The 27,007-nt window shown below is 39.2% G+C and overlaps 1 protein-coding gene across 3 annotated transcripts in view; it reads right to left on the bottom strand.

Annotated features, from left to right (window-relative positions):
• Window positions 1–27,007, bottom strand: part of ABCB5 (ATP binding cassette subfamily B member 5) — a 58,976-nt gene that overhangs the window by 24,777 nt on the left and 7,192 nt on the right. Inside the window, exons 2-10 of one of the 3 annotated variants that reach the window (XM_014284888.3) lie at window positions 9,464–9,531; window positions 8,344–8,431; window positions 8,168–8,216; window positions 6,985–7,138; window positions 6,459–6,525; window positions 6,038–6,229; window positions 4,748–4,919; window positions 3,586–3,710; window positions 960–1,134 (exon numbers count right to left, since the gene is read on the bottom strand). In XM_014284888.3, coding sequence (XP_014140363.2) covers window positions 960–1,134; window positions 3,586–3,710; window positions 4,748–4,919; window positions 6,038–6,229; window positions 6,459–6,525; window positions 6,985–7,138; window positions 8,168–8,216; window positions 8,344–8,431; window positions 9,464–9,485 — 1,044 coding nt within the window. In that variant the 5' untranslated portion in view covers window positions 9,486–9,531. Of the gene's footprint in view, window positions 1–959; window positions 1,135–3,585; window positions 3,711–4,747; window positions 4,920–6,037; window positions 6,230–6,458; window positions 6,526–6,984; window positions 7,139–8,167; window positions 8,217–8,343; window positions 8,432–9,463; window positions 9,532–27,007 lie in introns of those variants that run through there. The other 2 variants (XM_055707339.1, XM_055707340.1) reach the window with 2 other exon arrangements.

Raw genomic sequence — 27,007 nt, 5'->3', positions numbered from 1 at the left:
CTGTGGGAGATGGAGGGCATTATGAGAGTTAACTGTGATTACAGAGCCACCAGCACCTAGCTGTTAAATGCCCACAACTTTCTAGTGCACCCTTTCCAGGAAAATTAAATATAAAAGTGAAAGAAAGGTGCATTTCACAGTTGCTCCTGTCCACTCCTCATTTTCCTGGGGTGAATGGTAACTACTGACACATGCTTTTGTGGCATGAATGTTCAATGTTCTTGCACTATTTATCATGTATAAATAGAACAAAATTTCTCCATTGCTTTCCAGATGCTGCTAAAATTGGCTTGCAAAATTTAGTCCAGATTTTAACTGAAATCCCACCTGTGGGACCAACACACAATAAACTTTACATGCTGTGAGGAACCATACTGAGGAGAACACAACAGAAGTCACTGGACTGTGTAAGTTAAGCATGTAGCCAAACTTTTGACAGCAAGAAGATAGCTAACTACCTGCAAACCATTACTAAATTAGAAGCACTGTTAGTGTATGGTAAACACTTGCAGGTAAACAACAAAATACGCAGAAAACATTGTGGCTAAAAGAGATGGTGAAGACTTCCCAGTACGCATTCAGCACACCAGTGGGATTAATTTTATCCTAGTGTCTAGCTAGAATTTTGTTGGCAGTCCACTTTACTTATCTTTGCTGTCTAAACCACTGGTTCTAGGTTGTTCATCCTGCCTTACAATAGGGTCCAGGACAAGTGAGAAGTGCAGATACTTTTGCCTCTACACTGATTAGAGTGGGAATTCAATGTGCCCTCTTCAAAGTTGTTATATCAAAAGCTAGGTAAGATGAATGCCTTCCTTTCAGTTCTTTTATAACAAGCAAGTCTCTAGCAACCAATTAGCAAGCAGTTGGCAGAAAATAGAAATAATTATATACACTACTCGCATAGTTCTTTTCTTGAAGTGGCAGAGCATTTTTCAAAGCTGCATTGCTATACTTACAATTAACACACGACCAATGTCATAATTTTCTTCCTCAGCAGTGAGTTTGGTTCCATACCAAAATGCAAGCGCATAGGATCCAAAGGTAAGAAATTGTGAAACACCTAGAGATGTATTGGTGGTAATGGATTTTTTCACTCCAACACTTCTAGCCATCTCTAAGTTAGCATCATATCTAAAAGTGAATAAGAAAACCATCAGCTTGACAGGTACCACATACCATTCTGATTGGTATTTCCCAGTGCCCTTTACTTAATTAAAGCTAGTTCTACCATAAAAGCAATTGAAGTCTCAAAGAGAATACAGATATTTTTAATTTTTTTTGAAAGAGAACTAGTAGGGGTATAATTCCTTTGAATAATTCTCCTCTGACATGCTGACGACATTGTTATACTTCTATGGAAGTTTAGAAAACAATTGAGTAGCATGCCTTCATCATCATGACAGAAGACACGATACCAATCTTGAGCCATTTGTTTGCATTAGTCCTGAAAGAAAACCTTTAGAAAGTTTTATCAACATTACCTATTGAAGGTAAGGTTTAGTCTTCCACATTTAAAAAAAGGCAAAACAAGAAAAAACCCAACTCGGGCAGTATGGATGAAGGCAGGTAAACAAATAGAACCCAGAGTTCCCTCTAAGGCCAGAGTTTTTCTTACTGGTCATTTTGACAAGTCAGGAATCTTTCTCTTAGGTTAGTTTACTGATTAATATGGCAATATAGCAAACAAGTGGACATGGAACACCAGTATAAAGACTGACAAGTTCAATGTGAGAATTATTTCTTCCAAGGATAGCTCATATTCATTCACCTCCAGCTTCCAGCTAATAGCTTTCACTTACACAAGCTCATTATAGAAAGCACAGTCTAGAAATAGTGCATCTTTTTACTTGTCAGCAACATGCTCAACAGCTTACACTTTTTTCCTAATACAAGTTTTCTATACAAAACATTCCCCACAGTAAGAAGGCATGAAATTCAGTCAGCCAGGCAGGAATCTTAAACCAATATGCATTAATTTTGTTCATGTAAATTGCTTACATGCTAAAACCACTATATTTGTTACTCAAATATATTTAAATGTTTTAGCTTGGCTGTGCTCTTAAAACTAACCCTACCTTCAACTCAGCAGCATCATAGGTCTTCCAGGGAAGTGAGAACTGGATTTCAGCAATTTAACAAGTACACGTGATCATTCAGCTACAGAGGAAGAGCCAAGCCACTGCCAGAAACAGATGACTGAAGGTCCCTTGCAAGCATAACCATTTGTAATCAGTGGAAGCACTGGGCAGTGAAAGGTTTCTTTTCCTAACTCTGAGGCCATTGTTCAAGAGCTGTGCAGGAGCCACAGTACAGAATTTGCAAAATGCCCTAGTTTGTCCCTGGTAGAAGTTTGCCTGTCCCTAGTAGAAAATAGAAAATGTTCCTAGGAAAGCCACCAATTCCATGGTTAGGTTTTGGTTTTTTTGGGTTTTTTTTGGTTTGTTTGTTTTTTTGTTTTTTTGTTTTACATTAAATGGAGGTGGAGCTGTGGAAGAGGCTGATTGCTCAACCATGGAGGAAAGGAAAGGCCTTACCAGCATGGAGTTACATGGGTATCAGTTATTTTTGTCTCTAGACCTCAAAAAAACCCAATAGTTTGAAATAGCTCCTATCATTGGATTTTCAGACACTGATGTTTGCAGGGACCAAGAAGAAGATGGGGAGGAAGGCGACAACTGATCTAGGCCATCTTAGGGCTTTTTTGTCTGTATTGTGTAAGCAGAAAGGGTCTTAATATTATTGCAACTTAAGCACAAGTCCCAGTAAGCAGAATACAGTGCCGTAAGATAGTCAGAGCTCAGCCCCTGGAAGCAGACAATGCAGGAGCAGGCTATAGGACCCTGAGTTAGTGTTAACATCACCTTAGAAATTTTGCACAAGACCAGGGCAAACATGACCGTTCAAAGAGATAAAAGAGGTTCATGGATTGTATGGATCAGGTCTTCTGGTTTGTCTTTCCCAACTGCATAGTATTGGTGATGCCCTGTATTTCTATACTGAATGTTATTGTTTATGCTTGTTATCTGACACATGTGAATAAATTTGTGGTCAGCCATATCCACCTAACCTTTTACATGGGACTAGGGCCAACACTGGATTAGGTTAACTACAAGTATTAGTTTCAAATCACTAAAGTAATAAAAGCCAGTAACGTGATTTTACTTGAGACTGTTACTCAGTGAGGCTTAAACATAAACTCATTAATCAAGGATCAGAACAGCAGGGCACATGTTCTAGAAGTTAAGCAATTAATCACATTCTTTGCTGCATTTGACTAATAGGTAAAGATAACCTTCCCACCACTTTCACTTCAAATTCAGTTCCAGCTCTCAATCAGAGAATAAATTTGAGTCTATGCTGCAGCATTAACACAAAGTAGCCTGCATTCTCTGACTAGGTCTATTTACACATATTTATTTTCAGGCAAGCTGTCCACTTACAGAAGGATAAAACGACACCACGAAGAATCTCTTTCTTTCCCTGCCCCTCCAAAAAAATCCCAAACCCCATAAACCACAAAACCAACTCACAGCCAAACTCCTTTTCCATATTTTAAATATAATTATTATTTCAAAAACTTACTTTGCTAATGCCTTCTCCTGTCCATTGAAAGCCATAACAGTCCTGATTGCTGTCAAAATTTCTTCTGCCACAGCTCCTGCTTTAGCATAAGCAGTCAGCTCTTTAGCAGTAAGGGATGCCAGGAGCTGGAAAGTTGAAAACCAGATGTTATTTATTGCAGCCTACTGAAAGGGTATGCGCACTGTATTGGTAAGTAAGAATGATCAGCGATCAAGGCACAAGATGAGGTTTTAGGAAAGAGGGGGTCAGCTCCTCTCCATGACCTGAATTTCCCCAAAACCCAGCTTATTCTTTCATTATGTCCTCATTACAGTGAAAGACCTCATGAGCATCAGATGAGCTTCGGAGGAGCTTCATCACTGATCCACTTTCCTCCCAAGTGGAGTACAGCCTATAAGCTATATTACAACATGTGTTGGGTCAGGGAGGTGTTCCATAGCTGCTCTGGGAGGGTATCTGAGGTGTTCAGAAGCTAGAACACCAGTGGACATCAAAGTAAGCGGGGTAGTCACATTACAACTTCTAATGTTCTTCCTAGCTTATTTGAAGTGCTTCAAGTAGGAAAACCCCATAGTACTATAAAAAAGTAACCACTCAGGAATACAAGTTGTACCCATTAATGTGGGTGGCTACAACAGATCACAAAGGGAAAATGTTTTCTTATCTGAAAGTGAAACCTCTCCAGATATTACACTAATTTATATCATTCCAGTCTGCAGCAGCTGTATATGCGTCCTGGGGTCTATGCTGTACACCACATCAAATTTGGTAAATTATTTGCAAGATATTGTATTGTATATGTGCAGATGGAAAGAGCTTGAAAGCATTTGTGTTAAAAGAGAGGCTCACAAGAGCATGCCTGAGCTTCCCCAGTGCTCTGCATGAAGAAATTGCTGCACAAGGAAGATGTGCTGATGCAGATAACCCTCCTACCACATGGCACAAGGACAGAGCATGTGGACACAAGGAATATAACTTACAAGCACATGCTTGGGAACTCAAGAGAAAAGCTACAGAAGGAGGAGAAGTCATAAAGTAAGCACGGGGCCAACTTCCCAACTTAGAAACCACACTAGGTTTCTCCCATTCCTCCCCCTTTCCTGTGCATAAGGGTTGTAATGTTTTTCTGGTTTGGTTTGTTTATCAATCCCCCCACACTTACGATTGACCAAACTGCTGCTGATGCAGCAAGCAGAGGGCTGACTGACAAAATCACCAGTGTCAGCTTCCACCCGTGGACGAATCCTATAATAATCCCTGCCAGAAACGTGGCAAAGAACTGTACAAATATACAGATCTTGTCTCCGATGCCTTCGTGGATGGTGTTGATGTCACTTTAAACAATGATAATAATAATAATAAAAAAAAGATTTGTTAGCTTTGAATGCCCTTTATTCTAACTTCCCCCCAGCTCCGTTTCACACTGTGTGGCCTAATGTCAGAAGCTTTGCCATTTCCTAACTGGCACAGTGAAATTTCTAACCACAGCTACTGAACAGTACCATTAGCCTCTTGTGTGGCCAAAACACAGCAGAAACCTCCTATTTTTCAGGGCTCATTTTCTTTATTTTCCAGCATTCTCAGCTGTTTCTGTGCCCTGACACTGGGTCACAAATGACCTGGTTTCCTTATCCAGCTTCCAAATCGAGCAATACAAGTAAACAGCCAAACAGCCTCCTCACCTCCCATGACCATCTCCAAATGATTCCTCCCACTCAGCACCCTGCTGTATTTTATGTTAGTTCTGGCTACAGACTCAGATCAAGGGTTATCTCCATTCAATCAGAACAACTGTTATTTGGAAGAACCTGCTTTTCATACACATTTCCTTCCCCATTTTCTCTTCCCAGAACACATAGATAACAGAGCTGAGAGTGATTTCATTCAAGCTTCTCTTACACCTTTCAGGACACAGCTCTATCCAAAGCTACCTTAAAAACCAGAAAAAAATATATAAATCTGCATATATTCCCATATGCATATAGTCCCATCACATCCTGGGGCATACAGTCCTCATCCCTAAGTCTATTTAAATCTGTGGAAAAGCTCCAAAGACTTTGACTGGATGGAGTCTAGCCCAAGATCTGGCTGGATGTAAATGCAAGCTCATTTCCACTCAATATTAAGTGTCAGAGCTTTCAGTATTTGTAAACTAGCTGGAGACAGCAGAGCTTTTTATCTAGTACTGTCTGCCACATACTTCATGCACGTTAGAAAGCCAACATCAGACATCTCACACAAAAAAACGTTCCAATGCATATATCACAGAAACTACATAAATGAAGCTGAAAATAATGAATTTCTTCCTCAGAGTTGTCATATTTCACACTATGTTTGTGTTTGCTTGGTTTTTCTTTTGGCTGTGTGTGGTTTTTTAATTTATTCTTTTTCCATAGAAGATAAATGGCAATTTTCTTTTAAATGGGCAAAAAAAAAAGAACAGAGCCCTCACTCTGTCAGTCTGGTGTTCAAAGTTCCTATCTGGATAGTATCAAACCAAGCCATCTCCTGATGGAGCACTGCAAAAAAGAACTTCTTCCGGATCCTTGCTGTCTGTCTTGTAGCAGCAATCAAAAATGTCCATACTTGGATGGTGCTCAGTATCAACACAGCACAGCCAATTCCCACATAGTAGTAAGCAAACCTGTGATAAGGTAACAAAAGGCCATATGACTCCACTGTATCTTATGAGTTAGGCACACAAAGCAACAATTAGTCTTCATTTACCCCACCAAAGTAAATACTGAAGCTTCTGATACATTATTGGGAACCCTTTTTGAGAAATCAAACATTTGGCATCTGCTCAAAGGGATAACACAGTAAAAGACAATCCCCCAATACTCCTTTGACAGAATAACTACAAAGACTCTTACTTTGTCACTTCACCTTCTATATCTATGCCTGGAATCAATGAACAGCTGGAACTATTTACTGAAGTATCTGTGTAGGGGGAAAAAAATAGTAATGTTTGTCAATGCATTACATGTAGAAAATAACTCCTGGCAATCTAGGGTCATCAGTTTGGGAATCTTTTTTTTATTATTATTTTGCAAGTAGAGTTTTGCAAAACAAAAAAATCATTTGGAAAACACACATTTATTTTTAAGGGGCTTCCAGTAATTAGTGCCTGATAACTGACAATACAGAAGGCAGTCATGCTCCTTACTATCTTACCGATGTTGAAGTTCATTCATAAAGAGCACATCCAATGCAATTTTTTTTCCTGGCCTAGCCATTAGAGATGGATTAAAATGACTGGGTCATTTGCAGCAGGATGAATTTTGCTCATTACATGCTTGTTTAGATGTGCACCAGTGCATAGTCTGGGGAGGGAAAAAATCTTAGCCCCTGTAGCAAAACATAACTGGTAAATACAGAAGTCTAATTTTAACTTTTTACCTTCTGACATATTTGATTTCACACCACTCAGCACAAAGCTGTTTGTCATCTCTCCAAAGACAATGATCATAAGCGGCAATCCAGTACCATTTGCAGCAGCTGCGATCAAACCAACTACCATCAGAAGGACATCCACCCAGTCAGCATAGCAAAACTACATAAGCATTAAAAACAGAGAGTGAAGTTATGCCTGAGAGTGTGTGTATTTGTTACAGTACAGAAGACTTACAGAACATGCTTTGTTTCTGCCTATATAATCTAAGTAGCAACAACACACCAACTGAAGGTAAATTCAGAACATCAGAATTTTGTAGTTCGTCCCCTTACATCTTTAAATCAGTACTTAGTAAGGCTGCTAATTGAATATTGGCAGGACACACGGTTTTTCCCCAACTCAGCAGGAAAGTAAACCCCAAAGCATATGACCTACATGTGTCTAAGTGATGATCTTCTCTGTATAATATATTGCATTTTGTGTTCCAGTAAAGTTACATATTTACTAAGATAATGCCTTTGAAATGTAAACAAGAATGAGTTATTGACCAGCACCTGGGTTATATCTGCTAGCAGAAAAATGTTTGCAGCAGAGATTGTATCTTAAGGCTTGTCTACCCTTGAACATTTGTTTGGTTTAAAGAAGGATGTGAATTTAAACTGCCTTAGCTATTCCTGGATGTGGTTAATCTGAAATCAGAACATTTTATTCCTCACTGTCCTAACCCTCTTCCAAAGTGTAAATGGACATGGAATAAACCAAAGAACAAAACTTATCTTGTTCCAGAATAAACAAGTCCACGTGTAAGTTATTTGGAAATAGCTGTTGTGCGGAAAACTGACACAAAACCATATCACTGGTTCTCTCAAAGACTAGATCCCTCAGATGTCAAACACAGGAAAAAATCCTTTATAAATAGAGACAAGGCAAGGGACTATGCAGCATATATGTGCTAGATCAGCCTTAGCAGGGGTGAGCTTCATCCTCCAACAGCGCTAAGGTAAACTGCTATCAGTGCTACCAATACACCAAGGGAAGAATCTGACCTAACCGATTCTAAAGAGGTCTAGCATCAATAGGCCTCAGGCTTCTTCTCTAGTTTTTAATTGCCTATTAATTATAATTCATAAACAACTCACAATGGCAAATAAAGAAAATACAACGCAGATCATCAAACTGGACACTAACCAGCTCACAAATGCCAACCACACGTTTCTCTGTCTTCTCATTTTCTTTCCTAGGGGAAAATACACAAGACTAGTTAAAATGATTTTTTTCTAGCAAAGCCATGGTAAACTCCCCCCCTTCCATACACTCAGGACATGAGCGGGCAATGTGTTAAGTTCAAAGAAGAGAATACCTACTTTCTTCTTTTGGGCTTTAACTGGTCACTTTGTTCAAGATTTTCATCATGTTGGAAAGAAGGGTTGTCATATCCCCTGCTTGCAGATTCTGTGAAATAAAAAGCAGACTTTTTTCTTTTTAACGTAATAACTCATCTTTTGAACCAGTTTCTTGCAACTATTCCTGCTGATTCTTTAGCATTTAAATCCTAATGAACAGTTTTCCCTCATGTTCTTAGTGAATCTTTCTTGAGACTTCCTTTCTTTTCAGTTTATCTCCCTTACTCCAGAAAAAAGCTTCCAGCTCCATTTCTCAGATGGAAACAAGCTTCATTTTTTACAATTAAAATATATTTATACAGAAAGGCTATCAAAGGCTAAAAGCAAGAATTAACTGCAAAAACCTACACAACTTAATGCAAATAAGAGGAAACCGAAACAAGCAGAATTGCTTATAGTGAAGGTTATAATTGCTCTAGGTAACATGGAATAGATGTGAGTTAAGGGAAGAATCATGCCTTTGCCTGTAATAACCATCTTAATTATTTCTTCGTATTGCAGTTGCCACATGTCCCACTTCCTTTGTGCAAGAGGCTTTAGAAAGCTACACAAAAGAAGAATCCTACTCCAGAAAGCTTATGATTCTAAATGCAGAAAATGAGATGTAATACACGGGTAAAGAAACTGAGGAGCAACCACAGTAGGGAGCCTGCTGTGAATTGCACGGGGAGAACAGAGGCTCCACACACCAGCCACCCCCAGTTTACCTTTACTTTTAACTGCTGACTTGCTACAAGTAGAATTTTCCACATACTGTTTTTAACATCAGTCTATAAACAGTGGTTCAGACAACCATTTGAAGGCAATGATGTGCTTCCACCTTACTGAGCTGATCTTAGGAGCATTTCCATGCCTAGGCTAGGACTCACCTAAATAGTTTTACCCATGTAAATGAATTTTATTGAACTTGGTGGAATGATTCATGCATAAACATTTTCTAGGTGGTGGCTTTATTTCACTAGAAATGTATTGTCTTCAGTAAAACCATATGGCAATCAGTAAAGACTTAAAATGTACCTTTAGATTTGGAGCCTTGGAATATATCCCTCAAACACACACAGCTTTCAGACCTGTGGCTTACCAGTGTCAAGGATATCCGCCATTGTTCTTTGTCGTATGCTTATGAGATAAAGTCACATTAATCAAAACCTGCATTAAAAGAGCAATAGATGTTTAGAACTAGTAGATATGTAAAGAGTTTGCATTAAAATATTTGTGGGTTTTTCCATAACGCATTACATTTTGCTCTCAGCATTGTCTTACTTAAATATAATGACTAAAGAAATGTATGTAACAGTGCGATAAGTAACTACTTTATTAAGAACGGTGCAGACTATTCCAATGGAACCTAGGTCAGGAGCCAGTTTTAGTAGTCTTCTATGCTAAATCCCTAGATCATTTATACAGAAATTATTGTGGAGGATCTATTACAGAACAGAGGATTTCCCTCATTATCTTATGGTTGATTAAAACTTGTCGAGCAGTCATAACATGAGCGTGATTGTAGCCATAAAGACTACAGACACATGCCATATGTTACACCATACACCAGCAGAGCAAGATTTAGAGGCGGTAAATGGCTGATGCTCCAAGTTTCCCTGGGCTTTTCTTGATGTATCACATATATAGATTAAAAGAAAAAAAAAAGAAAAAAAAAAAGGCAAACCCCACACACATTAATTTGATGAAGGCTAAAATAATATCAATAACAAAATGAATAATCAAACTGACATTTTAAAAAAAAAAGTTTCTTTAAACATCCTTTTTGGCAGATTCCCGGCGGTGTTTCCCCCCACGTTATCTCGGCTTACCCGCACAGCCCGCTCGGTGCCCGCGCCCCTCACGCCGCCCCGGCGGGGCGCAGCGCCCACGCCCCCGCCCTCCGCCCGGCCGCGCCTTTATAGCGTTGGGCGCCGCCCGCCCGCCCGCCCTCGGCTCGGGTTTCAGGTGCGGGCCGGGGCCGGGGCAGCGGGGCCCCCCGAGAGGCTCCCCGAGAGGCTCCCCCGGTATGGCGGGCGCCTGCCCTCGGCAGCCCCCCCGGCGAGAGGGCCCGCAGGCCGCCGGCCCCGCCAGCCGCCCAGAGATCAGGGAGCGCTTTCCAGGCCGGGTCTCGCCCTGGCTGGAGCAGGGGGGATTTAGTCTGGCACACCGCCGCCAAGCCGCGGTGAGCGGGCAGCTGGAGAAGAGCCACTTGTCACAGTCAGGCCTGTGAAAGCTGTCTGCAAGGCCGTACCGAACCTGGGCATGGCTTGAGTGCATTCAGCAAGTTCTAGCTAAGAGCAAAGATATACTGATGAATTTGAACTAAGAATTGTTATTAAAAATAAGTGTTTTCATTTCCCACTCCCAAATGACATGAAGAACAAAACTAGCTGAACGCACTGTTTTTAAGAGAAGCAAAGCATTGCATTTTGCTTATTTAGTCCCCATCTTTTCCCAGCAATTTGTGTGGGGCTTTGTTTTGGCACAAGTAAGGCTCTTTCTTGTTTCAGATTAGCTCAGGAGTGTTGGGTTTGTTTTTTTTTTCCCTGGCCCCCCGGGAAGAAATCAGGTAAACAGATTTACCTCACAGCCCAGCAGGAACCCTTCCCCAGTCCCACCCTCACAGGCTGGAATCTGTACTGCCTGCTTCCACTAACGCCTTTAGTGTTTATGGAAACTAACGTTATTTTCCCAGCCACTCAAATGCCATTATCCTAAAGCCAAGCCCCAGATAATTAAACTAGTTACTAGCTGAAGTTATTCTCAAGTAACAAGTAACTCTGCCTAATTCAGGCTTCCCTCTTCTGCATTCCCCATGGGATTTGGGTTACATTTTACATGTTGGTCAGCATAAAAGGCATTATTAGGCATCATCACCTCCTGCACATTGGGACCCTATACATTCAGTTAGATTCAAACTCCTACATGTTAGAGCTATTATTACTTTATCTCATAAGCACTACCTAGAGTTTATATTACCAACTCAACATTAAGCCTGCATAACATACATCTACAGCTGTGCTATGTTCCAGAGAATTATCAAAAGCTTTGGCTTCTGCTGCTATGAAAAAATCTGAGTTTACAGATTTTCAGGAGAGAAAACAGTAAGCTGAAGTACTTTGCTGTCCCAGCCCAAAGGTTCACAGCTGTGCACAGTATTTTCTTCACCAAAGGCAACAGGTTTTTTCTTATTCATCTCAATGGGAGTGAGACCAACTCCTCACCGTGCCTCAGTTTTTGTTAGAACAGGTGATTAACTTATTTTCAGAAGAAACTATAATCACACTTAAATTATTAAGCATAGGAGCACCCCACCTAGAAAGCAAATGACTGGATTTGGTGCTAGTGTGGAGCTGACAGAGCACATAAGTAGTTAAGTAGAAGAATGGGGGTACTATGAACCCAAACAACTCTCTCTGACCAGTTTTCAGGGCTGCTAAGCACCCACACACCTTACTTGGGATCACTGGCAGCTAGGGAGTGTTTGGTACCTCTGAAACACACACACACACTTTCACTTTTCAAAGCTTCATTATCAGTTATTCACACACAGTAGCAATAAAGTGTCAATTAAAATCCAAATCCATTGTCCTACACAATGCATGCCTGGTAAGAGAAAGCCTCAGCATCCCCCTGCATAGAAAAGTCAGTCCAAAAAGGGTATGCAAGATGAGCAGTGCCAGCAACTGATAGTGCAAGAAAGAGAAGCATGGGGTGTTGAGAAGAAAGCAGCTTCCTCCCACCCGCCTCCCACCGTTTCTTCCTTTGAGAGTGATGTTATACTCTATGCAGGTTAATGATCATCTCCAAAGTGAGGATGATAAACAAACCAAACCATGAACAAGCAGATTAAAAAAAAAAAAAAAAAAGAAAATGAACAAAAAAAGGAGCAAGAAAAAACAAGAAAAAAATCTCCTGGAAAAAGATTCCTGATCTAACTTACTGAGAAACATCAACTCATAATCTAATTACAGTTAACTACTCTGTACTTCAATAAAAAATAAGTTAGCACAGTCTAACATTTTGCAGAAGCAAATGTTCAGGACTAAACCACGTGTCAAGTAGATAAGACTCCCATCAATAAAAGAAAGCAACAAAGCAAGACATGAAATGATAGCTCACAGTAATGCCCTTATAGTTCTGGGGGTGAGGGTGACATTAAGGTAAAATATTATAACATGATTTTGAGAAGAAATGCTATTTGTTCTTTTATCCAAAAATATGTGTGGAGCTTTAGAAAACATTCACTGCATCTGAAAAGTATTTTATTCCAAACAGACAATATACACCCGTGCCTCCACATGTCTTGTTCATCTATCCAAAAACAGTCAGTGAGAGGAAAAGCAAAATTAAATACAGTCAAATATTATTAATTAACACCAGTCATAACTGACTGAACTAGAAGAGATATTTACTTTAAAGAACTATTAACTATAAGACCAACATTACTACAAACAAACAGAAAACCCACCAAAAAAACACCCCAGAACACAACTTAGAAATAAGAATTCATTTGTCTAGCAAAGCATTAACACTAAAAAGAATACAATGTATGGTATGCAAAAGTAGTAGACACCCCATTTTACTGGAACATTCCTTCAAAATAACAGTCAAATACAAAGAAAGCATGTTATATCTTACAAGCGTTGTAGCTCATTACTGCTTTGGACTTCTACAACAGACCAGAAGAGCACCAGCAAAACACCCAGCCTGCACCTACAAGCAACACACACGGACTCAGGGCTATTATTTGACCAGTTACCTTAATCACAGGTGAACACCTACCTTTTCCATGTAGCTGGGTTGTAATTAACAGGATGGAGCTATAAAAGGTCTTCACTCACTGTCCTTTAGTGTTAGTTGCTTTGTGACTTTTGCATTTGTGTTGTGCCTCTGATTCAGCCAGGAAAGGCTTAAAAATAAATTTAAGAAGTTCTGGCTTTTGATTTTTTTGTCAGAAATCAGACCAAAATGGAACACTGATATTGCAGGCTTTGTGGGCTAGTCACCATTAATTGTAATCAACACCCGCATATCTATAGTAGCACAGGGACATATATGTATTGTACTCAATCTCAACAGTAATGTTATTAATAAACACTGGTAGTAGCTGTAGTCATGGCACTGTACTTGCAGCCTTACTCTGAGACAAGGTCATGTTTTCGTGGGCATAAAAGGAGTGGCTCATTATCACCCAACATTCTTCACTGAATTCCTTGAGTAATAGGTTATGAATGTTGACCATTTGGGTTACGAATATGGGAATTATGAATGCATCCTACATCGTTAACTTTTGTCAACATAAAAATTATTGGAAAGATTCTGCCTAAGGTTAATGAATGTCTGAGAGGCAGAGTTACCTCCACCGCTGCCTGACTGATCCAAGTAGGGCTATATAAACTGATAATATCCAATACCCACAGGGGATGAAAAGGAGTCTTTTGTGGAGCAGCTGTGGACTTCTGTGTCCTTCAGAGGTTATAGGTTTTTGCCCCTTCTCTGTCACAGCAGTTAATGCTAAACCTAGATGGGGTAGTACAAAACGGAAAGCCCATAGTTTCAGAATACCAGCTGGGGAAATGGGAGTGGGGTAAATTCTGTTGACTAAGGTAAGCTTAATTACACCATTGGCTAAGCTGGGGAAAGAAATCACATTTGCAAACCAGAAGTTAAGAAGTTTTCTAGTTTCTTTACAGGGAGCAGCTAACTAAAATGTTGTAATTCTCCAAACCAAAACCAAGTGGCGTGTACTACTGTAGCATTGGCACCAGCAGAGCTGTCAGGGATTTGGTGCAGTGAATGGAGAAAATCTGGCTAGAGGTGCGTGTTGGAAGAATTAAAAATCAGGTAGTGTAAAGAAATATGTCACAACACTTCTTGAACTTTCTGAGAAAGACTGAGCTATGTTGTCCAAAAGTCCTAATTCTGTAACCGAGCAAAACAATTATTTGTGGTTTTCCAGAAACCAGAGAGAGGGAACATATCTGATTCTTTTAACTAAACGGAGTTACATCAAAGACAGCTATTTAATCATAATTGTTTCTAACCAGAACAACTTGCGAGAATTTACTGAGCCTGATGTGTGTTTTACAAGTTCTCCATAATACACGTTTTCTCAAAGGAAAAAAAACCAAGGCAATGCATTTTATTCCCTCCTATGAAGTTTGCATGTCTGTTTTAGGAAGGACTTAACTGCTAAGTGTGAAGAATTTGCACATTTCTTGAATGATCACTATAATTCTTCTTGCCTTTAAAATAAGGGTCAAGTCAATGTGGTTCATTGCTTTCCTATGAAAGAAATATTTTCTTTTTTCCTGTAAGTAATTAAGTGGTATAAGTAAAGGTCATAGGAAGCACTAAAGGCAGTCATTCTGCTGAACACTTTGTGTACCTTAAACAGGGAAACTTCCTACATTATCAAAATGGTGAGTTAAGTCAATAAATACCTATAGAGAGAGTTCACAGGACTAAATGTCGAGTTATATACCTATTCCAGAAAGACAGGGAGGAAAGAAAGGTTAAGGGCAGAGGAGCTGCCTTATGTAAGCAAGTTACTTATTCTAGGGCTTTCCCTGCATCAGGAGAAAGACAAACTAGTGGGTTTTGGTCCATCAGACCAGGAGTATTAAGAAGATGATGTTAAGAAGATGATGTTTCATTAGTCTAGCTAAAGGAAAGGACTAGAGAGACCATTACATGCCTGGGCATCTGTTGGGCAACACAGGAAAGAGAGAAAAAGTATCTCTTAAATTCTTGAAAAGTTCTGGGAACAAAATTTTCTTTCAAGAGGTGAGAGAAGTAACTGAAGATGGGTTTTTCTACAGTAGAATGCAATCAAGGAAGAACGTTTGCATGAAAGTGATGACGAAATTATAATGATGATTCTTTAGAAAAAAAGAGAGGAATGACAACAGAATAAAGAAAATAAGTTTGAATAGAAATTTATTGTTATTCATGGAAAGGCACTCTAAAGGCAAAGGGGGTAAAACAAGTTGGCAATTGCTACAAACTTGTTATGGATTTGAAACACAAACAAGAGGTCATTCTTTCATGCAGAAGCACAAGATCCATGTGTAGGGATTGTCTGTCAATAAGTAGAGGTTGGGAACGATTTTGTAGGCCGATTTTCTGCAGAATAGCATCTAGGAGATATACTGGATGGAAAACTGAACAGAAGCCAAAAATGTCAAACCGCTGTGAAAAAAAAGAAAAATTCACAAAAGCGCAGAAGAGTCATATGTGAAACACATGGAGTAGTTTTTTCTCTGCATAGCACTGTTAAGTCCTTAGCTGGACTGCTATGTCTAATTTTTGATTATTTCAAGAAAGATATGGGTGATAGGAATTATGGAAGAAAGCAAAACTGAAGGGGTATAAAGGACATGGCCTCTGAGAAAAAACAGATGGAACTGGGTTTGGTGCAGTGGAAAACATGCGATTCATTTTAGAAAAAATATGAGAGACTCTTGCAAAAGCAATGTAATCTGGTGTCGTCCAGATCTGCTGTAGCACTGAATTACAGTAAGGAAAAAAAAAAAAAAAAAGATATTAGGAAAATGGCAATTAATTGTATGGATAGTTAAGCACTGGGCCAGATTACTGGTGGAGCTGTTGGTGTCTGTTGGAGCTGTTGGTTAATTTCTTTTCTTTTCTTTTTCTTTCTTTCTTTCTTTTTTTTTTTTTTTTTAAGGTCAAGTCAAGCAGTTGTCTACAAGGAAAACTTTTGTATAGTTGATTTTAACTTGAGGACTGGGAAAAGATGGAATTGTCTTCCAAGATCCTCACTGGCTTTATTTTCTCTGTTGTGCTGATAAACATGATGAAAGGCAAAATGGAATGAAGGTGATACATCTTGTATTTTGGTTAAAGACATGAGGTTAGATGTAAACCGAGTCTGTGGAACAGGTGGCTACAGTTTTGGTGAAGATTTCTGCTAGTGAGAGGTTGAAACCTGAACAAGTGGTAGAGTGACTTCACTGCCTAGTCCATATCCTGGGGTGGATCATTGACATGGAGTATATATTAACTTCCAGGTTGCTTCTTGGACTGAACCAATTAATTCATTTTTCAGATGAAAGTGGGTTTGGTTTTGAGAATAGTTCGTTCCCACGTTTGCTCCTAAGAACTAATTTCTATAGGACAGTTTTGGTTCTTTATATCTTCTGCAGTCCTGGAACATGGTCCTTGTGCCCTCATTTCTGCACACTGTCACAATATATCCTGGAGCATGCAACACATAGCCTTCAATGTGGGCTATGAAAATATCTCTCTGTGTTTTTGCTTTCTGTGTAATGTCATTGTGACATTGTGACAGTTCAGCACTCATACACAGCACTATGGAGTGTTAAAAGACAAGGAGTAATCAGTATGTCTTAGGGGTTTGGGTGCACCACATGAGATGCAAAGGAAACTCAGACTAAGTAGTAGGCCATAGAAACCATAGAAAAGGCCAGGCTATTCCAGAGGGGCTATTTCTGAAACAAAGTGGATACAAGCTGTTGAAACCATGAAGGTCATAGACCTCTTCAGGAGTCAAATGTTTTTAGCAGTGTAGATTCAACTACTGATGTGGTTTGTTCGCTGGTAGGGTTTCATAATGTTTTACTGACATAACCCGGGAATGAAGTTGTGTGGGTAGAAATCTCATATTCTGTTTCTGAAGGGTCTTTTTTAGGACTCAGCCATCTCACACCAAAGAGTTAGATGATGATGAATCAACAGTTCACATATGAAAATGTGAAGAACATATCAGATATCTTTACTACAAGGGTAGCATCAGTCAAGACCCTTTCTTTGACAACATTTTGAATGTACTGCACAATGCTGGACAGGGTGTGGACAGCACAGAGAATTTCAGTTAATTTATTCTTTAGTCTCAGACTGTCAGAGGGAATTACCAAGTGACAATTACTTTCCTTTAACTGTTTGTATTTCTCAATGCAATGCCAATTCTTGAGGCAAGGACCTTTCTCTCTTTTGCTGTAGCCTCTCCCTCTCCAATAATCTAGCATTTTGTACATATATATAATTTAAATAACATGACTGACATCAAACAGGTGTTATTCATACAGGTAGCATGTGTTTACTACCAAATGATGTCCTGACTAAATGTTCATATGCTCCCAAAGGTCAGAAAATGCTGTCCTTCTCATCTGAAGGGATCAGTGTAAACATCCCTGCTCACCGATCATGCACTTTATGACTCCTATGAGCATATCACTGGGTGCTTCCCTTGCCAGGACAGACCATGGTTAAAATGGAGTTGGTGGTTTTGTTTTTGGTTTGGTTTGGTTTTTTGCAAATGTGTGCTAACGGTGACCTTCCACTGATACTATTTAATCCAGGAAAAGGCAAGTTTGAAAAGCAGAGGCAAAAGATAAGTGTTTGAAGATACGTGTAAAGCATTTAACCCTAACTGAAATAAAACTCTTAAGAAGAGAAATAAAAATGGGCTTCCCATTTAAATAACATATATGGACAGCTCCCAACTGATGGAGAGGTTGGCTGTATCAGGACTGGGCTAGATCTGATGCCATGCAGTTCAAGGGCACAGTTTTTCCTAAATCACCTGCTTTCCCTACCAGCTCCACACCATGGTTGTTCTGTCTTCCAAGAGCTGCAGCACCTGCCTGTGCAGCTGGAATCAGCACTTCCCCCAGTCCAAAACCACTTTTTTTTTCTTTGTTTAGATGTTCACAATCTTTTTTCCATGCCTTGAACACTGAAAATCCTAGGTATCCCCTAACATTACACTTCATAGTCACCTCCAAGTTATATGGTCCCTGAGGGCCCAAATAGGAAAAGGCATCCTAGGATTAATGAGGAATTATCTTGGAATAGAGGAGATGGGGCAAATTTCTGAAGGCAGCTGCCTTATAGTACTTGTGCGCAGACTACAACTGATCACCAGAATAAATTACCCTAATTATAAACCTGGCTTAAATCTCTTGTGTTAGAGAAGATGTTAGTTCGGCTCATAAAGTTGTATTCTGTGGTCACAGTATTGTTTTCCTTTGGGGTAGCTAGTTTTTTTTCCATGGCAGCTCATTCACATGTACTGAGTCGTAATCTCTTCTGAGGAAAAATACTTTGGCACTTCAGACAAAAGCAGTAGGATTTCTGCCAGTGGGTGATTCCTGCATTTCAGACTGCCATGTCCATGGTGGCTACTCCTGGTGCTGGCTACCATGGCACTGTGATCTGGTTCAGAGGGAACAAGACTGACAGAGTGCTGAGGGGAGGAACAAAGTATTACACCGCTCTGTCACACAGATAGCTTGTGATGAGAGGCTGAGCAAGGACTCTGTGTCCCAAAGCTGGCTTAGTCAAACTCCAGTGCTTAAAAGGCAGATGCTGGCATCTTCTAAATATCCTCCCTTTTGGGGTACTGTGTGGTAGACTCTCAGTTATCACTTAAATTCTCCCTTTTCTACTTCCTCCTTCCACCTAAGAAGTAACAGTATTCACTGACCTTAGTTATCTTCATACTCTGCAGGCTGGGATCTAATACTATCTCCTTTTCCCATACATTTCTGATCCAGTTCTTCAGCTGACAGGTGGTTTTTGACATGTTTTTTCCAGTGTAATCTTTAACAATTTATGCTCACAAGAGTGAAGGAAGCCCTTCACATGGACTGAGGAGTGCTCAGGCAACCAAGGGGGCTAGTTACATACAAATCTTGGGTTTTGTCCTGTTGACATAACCTCTAGATCAGGACTGTCTGTACTGCTTTCATGCAGTGCTGAACTTTTAGTTCTAACTGTGTTTGCAATATTAAACTAGTTATGTAAGTTTACATTTCTGTATGCATCACTGCACAGTCATGCTTAGACTTTCACTAAACTTTCCTTGTACTAGTTTCTAAACAGATTACAAGTGCTCTAATGAACTTCTGGTTGGACCTAAATTAACATGGGCATCAAAAAGGTCTGATGAAGGATATTTCCTTTTAAGGAGGAGTTGGTGCTTCCAAGGTATGCACAAGAACACACCTGAACAGCTCTTAAAGATTCAGGAAATGATTAGGCTTTTCTAGTTAACAACAGCCTGCCAAAAAAGATTAGACTATCAGAGACTAGCTTTTGAAATATATTAATCTTCCTTTACGTGCCTTTGTATATAATAAGGGTAGGAACACTGAAAGTAATTGTAACTACTGCCATGTATTTGCTAATTATTCTTTTCAAAAGTACGGCAAATTATCTCTGCTGTACTACCAAAATTTGTTTGAAGCTCCTGAATGGTCTCGGAATTGTCTAATGAGGGACTTAGTATAGGAATAAATTCAGGTAGCACATCAGTTAATTAACTGGCCCCTAAAATAACTTCTGTTCAGAGAAGAAATACTTCATTTTATGGCATCTTTAGTTGCATAGCAGAATGATAGTAAAGTAGATATTCTAAAAAGTAAGTATTTGAAATCAGTTTCACCAAAAGTAAACTCAAAGAAGAGATAAAATTTAAAAATATTTGTTACTCACATGTTACTTTGATTTATTAACAGATGCAAATTTATTTAGGTCAATGAAAAAAAAAAATTTCCCTCCTGTTCCTTCTTATAACAGTCTGTGTCATTCACTAGGACTCAGTTTACTATTCTGATGAACTGATACTTATGGAAATAATTAGACAATCCCAGCTGCACTACCCATTACTAAATATCCTTGAGGTCAATATGTGCTGTGTATTTCCCTTTTTGATGTCATTCAAAAAAGCTTTTAATGAATTACAAGTGAATGTGTACCATATGTCCAAGACAGCAATCGGGAGGAGCTTTCAGACAGTATCACTGTGTATGCATTGAGGCTTTTTGTTGGTTTTTTTTTTACTGTTTATGTTGGATGCTATCCTATAACCATTAAGAGGACACAATTTATATATTTGTCATTTACTTTTACAATTACAAGCCAATTGTGTTGTGATGCTGTGGTATGCAACATCCTACAACATTCCTGTACCTATAAACCTGGTAGGCTCAGGACCCAGTTATTTCTCCTGAGATCTTGGTGATTTATTTATTTTTTAACCAAGAAAGCTATTATTGTCTCTTTCTAAGTCCCAGACCCCAGCATGAGCTTATGATAGCTTTAACCGGAGTCCAACAGGGAACAATCCCTTCCTTGCCAAAAGCACATAGAAGTCCAGTCATAGAACAGAACAAAGCCAAGATTTACTGAAGTGCTAAAAATGATCAAGAGGGAGGGTGAGAAGCCCTTCTCCACCAGCAGTTCAGAACACTGTGAGACACACAACATCTAAAATCCTGCTGTCCTGGATGTGGGTCGTGGGTCTCCCAGAGGAAAAGGGTGCCCTAGTGCCAAGACACAATCCTTGCTGCAGCAGGAGAGAGGAGACACAGCTGTGCTGGTGGGAAGTCCAATAACTGGCACAGCACTTTGAGTCCTGGTTTTGGGCCAATTAACATGGAGTTATGTGCACAACATGAAGTGGTTTTACAGGTGAGATTAGACATCTGGTGATTAGCAAATTCTCCTTGCTAATGAGGGAGGATTAAAATTCTCTTTGGAAAATTACAGGTCTGCACTTGGCTCTCCTCTACAGCCTACACTGGGAATGGGATTCAGCTGACAAACTCAGACATCTACATTTATGCAACTACATGTTGATGCTTGCACATGTATGTCCAAATTCCCACTGTAGTCAACAGGAGTCTAGTCAGTAATGTAGATATCTCCTTTAAGGTGAGCTGACCAGTTCTCTGCACTGGATATCTCACTTGCTCTATAGACTAGATCTTCACTGACAGTAATGGGAGCTGGACACCTTCTTTACAAGCAGACAGACATCTAAAATGACATGCCTGAATGTGGGAACTGTATCCCACCTTGAATGTAAGGGGTACATCATGGCAGTTTTGCAAATGTCTACCCCATTTTTTTCCCAGGTGAAGACCTGTAAAGAAGATGGTTCAATAAGCATGCTATTTGTTTAAATAAATGAAATCCAGAATCCATTTAGATCTAGCATCCTCTTGAAATGTTGCACTGGAGGAATCACAGTAGTCTTAGCTGACATTCTCTCAGAGCCCAAAAAATGAGGTTGACTTTCGGATAACTGTGCTTCTTGCTGTCTGAGACTCAGTACATAAGGCTCACTCTTTCAAAAAAGAACATCTGACATTGTTAAACCTTGCATAATTGAAAGCTGTGCTTGTGGTTGTTTTCTTCTGATGATTTTCATTTCACATGCCAACATGTGTTTTGAAAACATTATGAGTTTAAAGTAACCAACAACACTGAAGAAGTGTGGTGACTTTGGTAAACATTAGGGACTTGTGTTTAGTGATTTGGGTATTTACATGCCAAAAAGTCATGTGGCTTATTGTGTCAATGGTCACAGACACGAAAAGAGACTAGCTAAATCCACAGTTTTAAAACCATGTATAGTAATTTCTCCTGATTAGATGGTCTATTTTATATAAAGCCAGGAATGTTACTGTGTTGGATAAAATTTGTTACTGCTGTCTTCATTAAAATGTCTTCATTGATGAAGAAAGACTGCTGTATAATGGGCAAGACTTATCCATTAAGGTAGATTTAATAAAATAAAATAAAATAGTATTTATCTACACCAATATTGCCACTGTAACTGTCAAGAAAGAGTTATTGAGTCGAGAGCCAAGGAGAGAGGTATATCTTGCTTTCCTTTGCTTTGTTTCTAAGTATCACAGTGATAGCTTAAAGCATGTTGTGACTTTAAAATTCCAAACAGGTGAATAGTAGTCTTTCTAATGTATTTCTGAAGTGTTTCTAAAACGATGTTGTCATGACAGCCTCAATATTTCTATGGCATTGAATAGAGTTCAGGTTATTTCTTCATGGTTGTCATGTTGTGAAGGTGACGCCTCTTCCCATGGATTTCGGTAGGGAGAGCACCTTGCACTAAATGCAGCATTCAAGGAAGTTTTCAAAATATGTTTAAAATTAATTTGTGGGCAAATTAATTTTTATGTAGCTACAAAAAGGCAGGGGCTTTTCATATACTGTTTTATCAAATTATATTCTCCAAATGGCTAATTATTTTTATACTCTTCAAAATACTACATTTCAAAAGCTTTCCTAAAAATATAGCAAAACAAACATTCAAAGTAGCTTCCTTAAGACAGTATTTGGGTACAGGTGAGAAATGAACTTGGAAAATAAGGAGTGTTATTTTATTACCACCAGCTGCTTTTATATGTATATCTGAATTAAACTAAGTAGAAGTTCCTTCAGCAGAAGCTAGAGGGTTCACAGGAGAGGCAAATCAGATGCTGTAGTGGTTGATTAAGCCTTGATTCAAGGAAGTGAATATGGGGGATCAAACTGATACTCATTACAAAACTTTCCTTATGTTACGTCCCTTATTCCTGTAATTACATCACTCCCCTGGGCTTATAATGGTAGGAACTTCGCCCTGATTTTTTTAGAAAACAATTGTTAGAATGAGATGGTCTAGAAAGTTATGATTTGTTTGCTTTTTTAGCTTTTCTACGCCTAACTTGCATGGTTCTGGGCAGATAATTTTCCTCTCCCATTTATTAAAAACAAACAAAAAAAAGGATTTCATTGAAGTAATTAAGTATTTATTTCTTTATTTATTACATGGAATTTATGAAATAAAGCTTTTGTGATCCACAGAAGTGCTGTGAGAATCCAAAGAAAGGGCAAAATGCTCAGATTCTGCAGACAGAAAAGTCAGATGTGTACCTGATGCTAAATGCCAGGTAGTAAATGAAAAAACCCAACCCAACCCAAAACAAAACAAAAAGCACCCCAAACCCCCTTTTCTCCTGAGAGGGTGAAATGTGTGGGTTAAAGTGGGTTAAATAACAATTAATAAATATTATTGTTAAAATAGTAATACAAATTTTTAATTGGGAATGGCAGTTGCCCACAAGAGATAATCCAGCACTTCTATGGCGTTAGCAGGCATGTTAAAGCCAAGGTCAAGTTTCCCACTGAGCAAAAGAAGTTATTAATATGAGTCATGCTCCTTTCAGATTTGCATGGTCTATGAAAGAAGCTGCTGACCTTTCTCAAGAAAGCACAGAACCATACCAGGCAGGTCAGGAAAACCTCTGCAAATCTGGAAGGCTACAGCAGGACATACCTTCAGTTTACAGTTCAGATAGTTTGTAAAGCATTGCCTATACTGTAGACTGTGGAAGAGCTACTATTGTGTTTTATGAAAAAGTTGCCTCCCATCCTTCATCTGCTTTCCTGTATGTGGAATAATTTCTTTAAAAGAGAGGAAAAAGATCTCAGTATCTGAAGCCAGCAGTGTTCCTTAGTTCAGTAGCCGCCCTGCCACGACAGTAAAGCAGTAAGGACACACTGGTGGAAACATTGTAAGAAAAAGCTGAACAAGTTTGTGAATTATCAATATGCAGGGACACGCGCGTGTAGGAACACGCTCAGCCTGGCTTTGCAGCAGCCAGCATTTGCAGTCTGGCCTCTAGCTGAAACGTGATAAAAAATGTGAAGGGCGATCTAATTAAAAAGCTTGAAACACTGTGCTGAGGTCACTCCTGTTTACCTTTCTCTACAAAAGGCATGCGCTCTGTTGCATGCTATATAGTAATAAACAACCCTATAGAAAGGCACAGTGGCAACCAAGATACCTCCTGCTCTAATTCCCAGAGCTATTCTTTCTCCCCTCTGTCTTCAACCTCAAAAAGCTCCTCTTTTCTGCCACCACCAGCCTCACCAGCCTTCTTGGGCAGCTACTGGCAGGGCTCAGCTGTGTTTGTCCCTTGTGCCTCTCAAAGGTCACCAAGGGCACGTGCCCTTGCTGCTACTCTGTGTGCCACCAGTGCAGAAAAGGCAGTCAGAGGCTCAATCTTGGCTCCGTAAGAACTGGCAGAAAAACCCAAAAAAATCACTGGGCATCAAAGGAAAATCCACGTATTTCCCTCCTCTCTCTGATCATGTTTAATATTCACCCATTGCCACCTCACAGTGGGAAAAATTTTGTTCTCAGAGCTGTTACTACTTTAATATCTTGAGTTTTGATAATGGCTGTCATCTGAGACTGAAGGTGTTTTGCAAGCATTACATTATTGACTGGGTTTCAACTTCCTAGTGAAGCAGCAAAACCTTTTATCTCCATTATTTTACATCAAAAACTGGGGAACAGTACGTGAGTAGAGGATCAGTTAAGTCAATCATAGTAAAGTAAACCTTGCCAAGACATGTTGAGTGCTGGCATTGAGCTCCAGCTACAAAACCAGGCATTAAAATCTGGAAAGTTGTTGTAAAAATATAATTTGAAGTAGCCAAGTGAAATTTTGGGATATGGTGTCCCTCTCACCGCAGAGCTGTTGAGGGTTATGGGCTGGTGTGGGATATGCAGATACATATGGTGACTGATTTGACCAATGTTTAGTCTGAACTTTGCTACTAAATCCCGTCTCCATTTAATATGACAATTATTAGAATTGAATTGAACTTAAAACTTTTGATGACAAATTACTAGCAAATAGACTGGAAATTCGTACAGTGGCAGGCAGATAACTAGATATAACCACTAACAGAGATAAAATGCCTCCGTCCACCAAAGGGGCCATAAAGAGACAGGGGGAGCACTGACTGATTTATTGGGGGAGTCAGAAAATGATAAAACAAAACCACAGTTCCTGTCTCTTCTTATCACTTAGAATTTGCAATTATTATGCAAGAGGCATGGTACCTACCCTCAGACCTTCATTCGCTTACTGTTATTCTCTGCCCTGTAGACTGATTTTGTACGCACTGAGCAGGAACTTCCCTTGAGCCAGAGAGAAAACTTTAAGTCAGATTTCTTAACTGCCTTATCTGTTTTACAAACCCCTTACAAAATGCACTATCACTGCTTATCAGGGGGTGGTTTATGTTTAATATTTTCAAGAGATAAAAGGTTATGAACCAGGAACCTACCCCTGACATTAATACAAGGTGACGGAAACAGGGAGTGGGGTTAATTTCAGCTTACTTTTCGGTATAGAAAAGCTGCCTTTTTCCATTCACATCACAACATAATGAACAGTCATAGCAAGGCACTGCAATGAGTAGGACACATGCTTTTCTGATGTTAACTAATTAATCCAAACAAACATCGCTGGCAGAGGGGCTGGTCGAGCGGCACAGCTGCCTAGCTGTGCAGAAGATGAAAGAGTGGCCGTGGTGCACAAGGCCAGTATTTAGAAGCCAGTCATTGCTGGGTACAGCTCAGCTGATCTCGTTTTACCAGGTTGATGTGCACCAGCAGGCAGAACAGTCTTCACATTGCAATGGGTTTTGCTGCATTGTAAGTCAGCCCAGGGGAGGTATGCTTACAGCACTGTAAGCAGAACAGGGTCCATAACATCACAACAAGGTTATGGATGTAAAAGGATGTAAAAGGTGGCAAAAAGACGTAAAAAACTTAGAGGTATAGTCTGTCTATTGTCTCAGTTATTTCCTTTCTAAAAAGAAATTTTAGACACTTTTCTAAATTTTTCTCTGTCATAGGCTACAGCTTTAGCTGACACAGGCATGCTTTTGTCCAGGAACAAGCACAGGGAGGTGGCAAGATCAACATTTTGTTTTTTAAATTTTGGAAACTGGTATAATTTCCCCAAAAAAACCCCAAAACCTCCAGAGCTACCAGTAAAAAAATATTGTTTTCTTCTTACCAAAATGATAATGCTTTCAGGGAATTCATACATAATATTGGTAACTTGCCATTTCATACAAAAAAATTAATTTTCCATACAGTATGGAGTATTTCCAGTCTTAGTGGTAGTGTGTTAATGTTTGTTGAGTAGAAATGTCATGAAAATTATAAATTATTTCTAATAAAATGACCTACCATAGAACTTAACTTTTTGTCCTATAATTTAATATGTATAAGGATTTAGGATTATTGTTTACTTCTTCATAATCAAATCTTTTACATATTCCGATACGTCTATGCTTAAGAAATGGGAGTCTGAAATACACAGTAAAAATGACTTTTCTACCATTTCCTCCAGCACCTGGGAAAACTGTGCCCAGGAAAGTCACACTTGTTTCATGTTTCCTTAGAAGGGATCCACAAAGCTTTCTTTCCCCTCTTTAAAGTAAAGTATCAGTTCCAAGTTGTCCTTCTGACCTATCTTCACTGAACCACATTCCAGCCAAATTTGACATCTGTTGTATAACACTTGAAACATTTTTCCTATCAGTGTGGCATTTCAGCTGGATTTTTTCAAAAGATGCTAACATTTTTTTAATTTCTTTCTTAAATTATCCTAGTGGCTAATTTCCTTGTTATTTCCAATGTCTACGTTGGCAGGACTTTACCTGTAAGAAGGTAAGATTGACTTTAGTGTCAAAATAACTTTAAAATGACAGGGTCTCTAGACAGGAGATTTCTGAAATGCATACCACTTCCTAAAAATCAAATAGCATCAGAGGAAAATTTATTATTTTTACCTCATAGACTTTAGATAATTTCAAAAATCTTCTGTGAGCCACTGAGATCTCCTTTATTCCATTTTATATATATTTCAATTATTCCATTTTTTATATTTTAGTTCAGAAATGCTTCTTCAGAGGCACGCAAGACCCAGTCCTTAAATATTTGCTCTTTGTAGAATGTGTAATGATGAAAGGCCTAAAGAAGAGGAAGACAACTGAAGGC

The sequence above is a fragment of the Falco cherrug genome, chromosome 4 (genome assembly GCF_023634085.1).
Source record: "Falco cherrug isolate bFalChe1 chromosome 4, bFalChe1.pri, whole genome shotgun sequence".
In the NCBI taxonomy this organism is placed as follows: domain Eukaryota; kingdom Metazoa; phylum Chordata; class Aves; order Falconiformes; family Falconidae; genus Falco; species Falco cherrug.
Note: the sequence above shows the minus strand (reverse complement) of the source record. Positions and strands in the feature narration are given on the sequence as shown.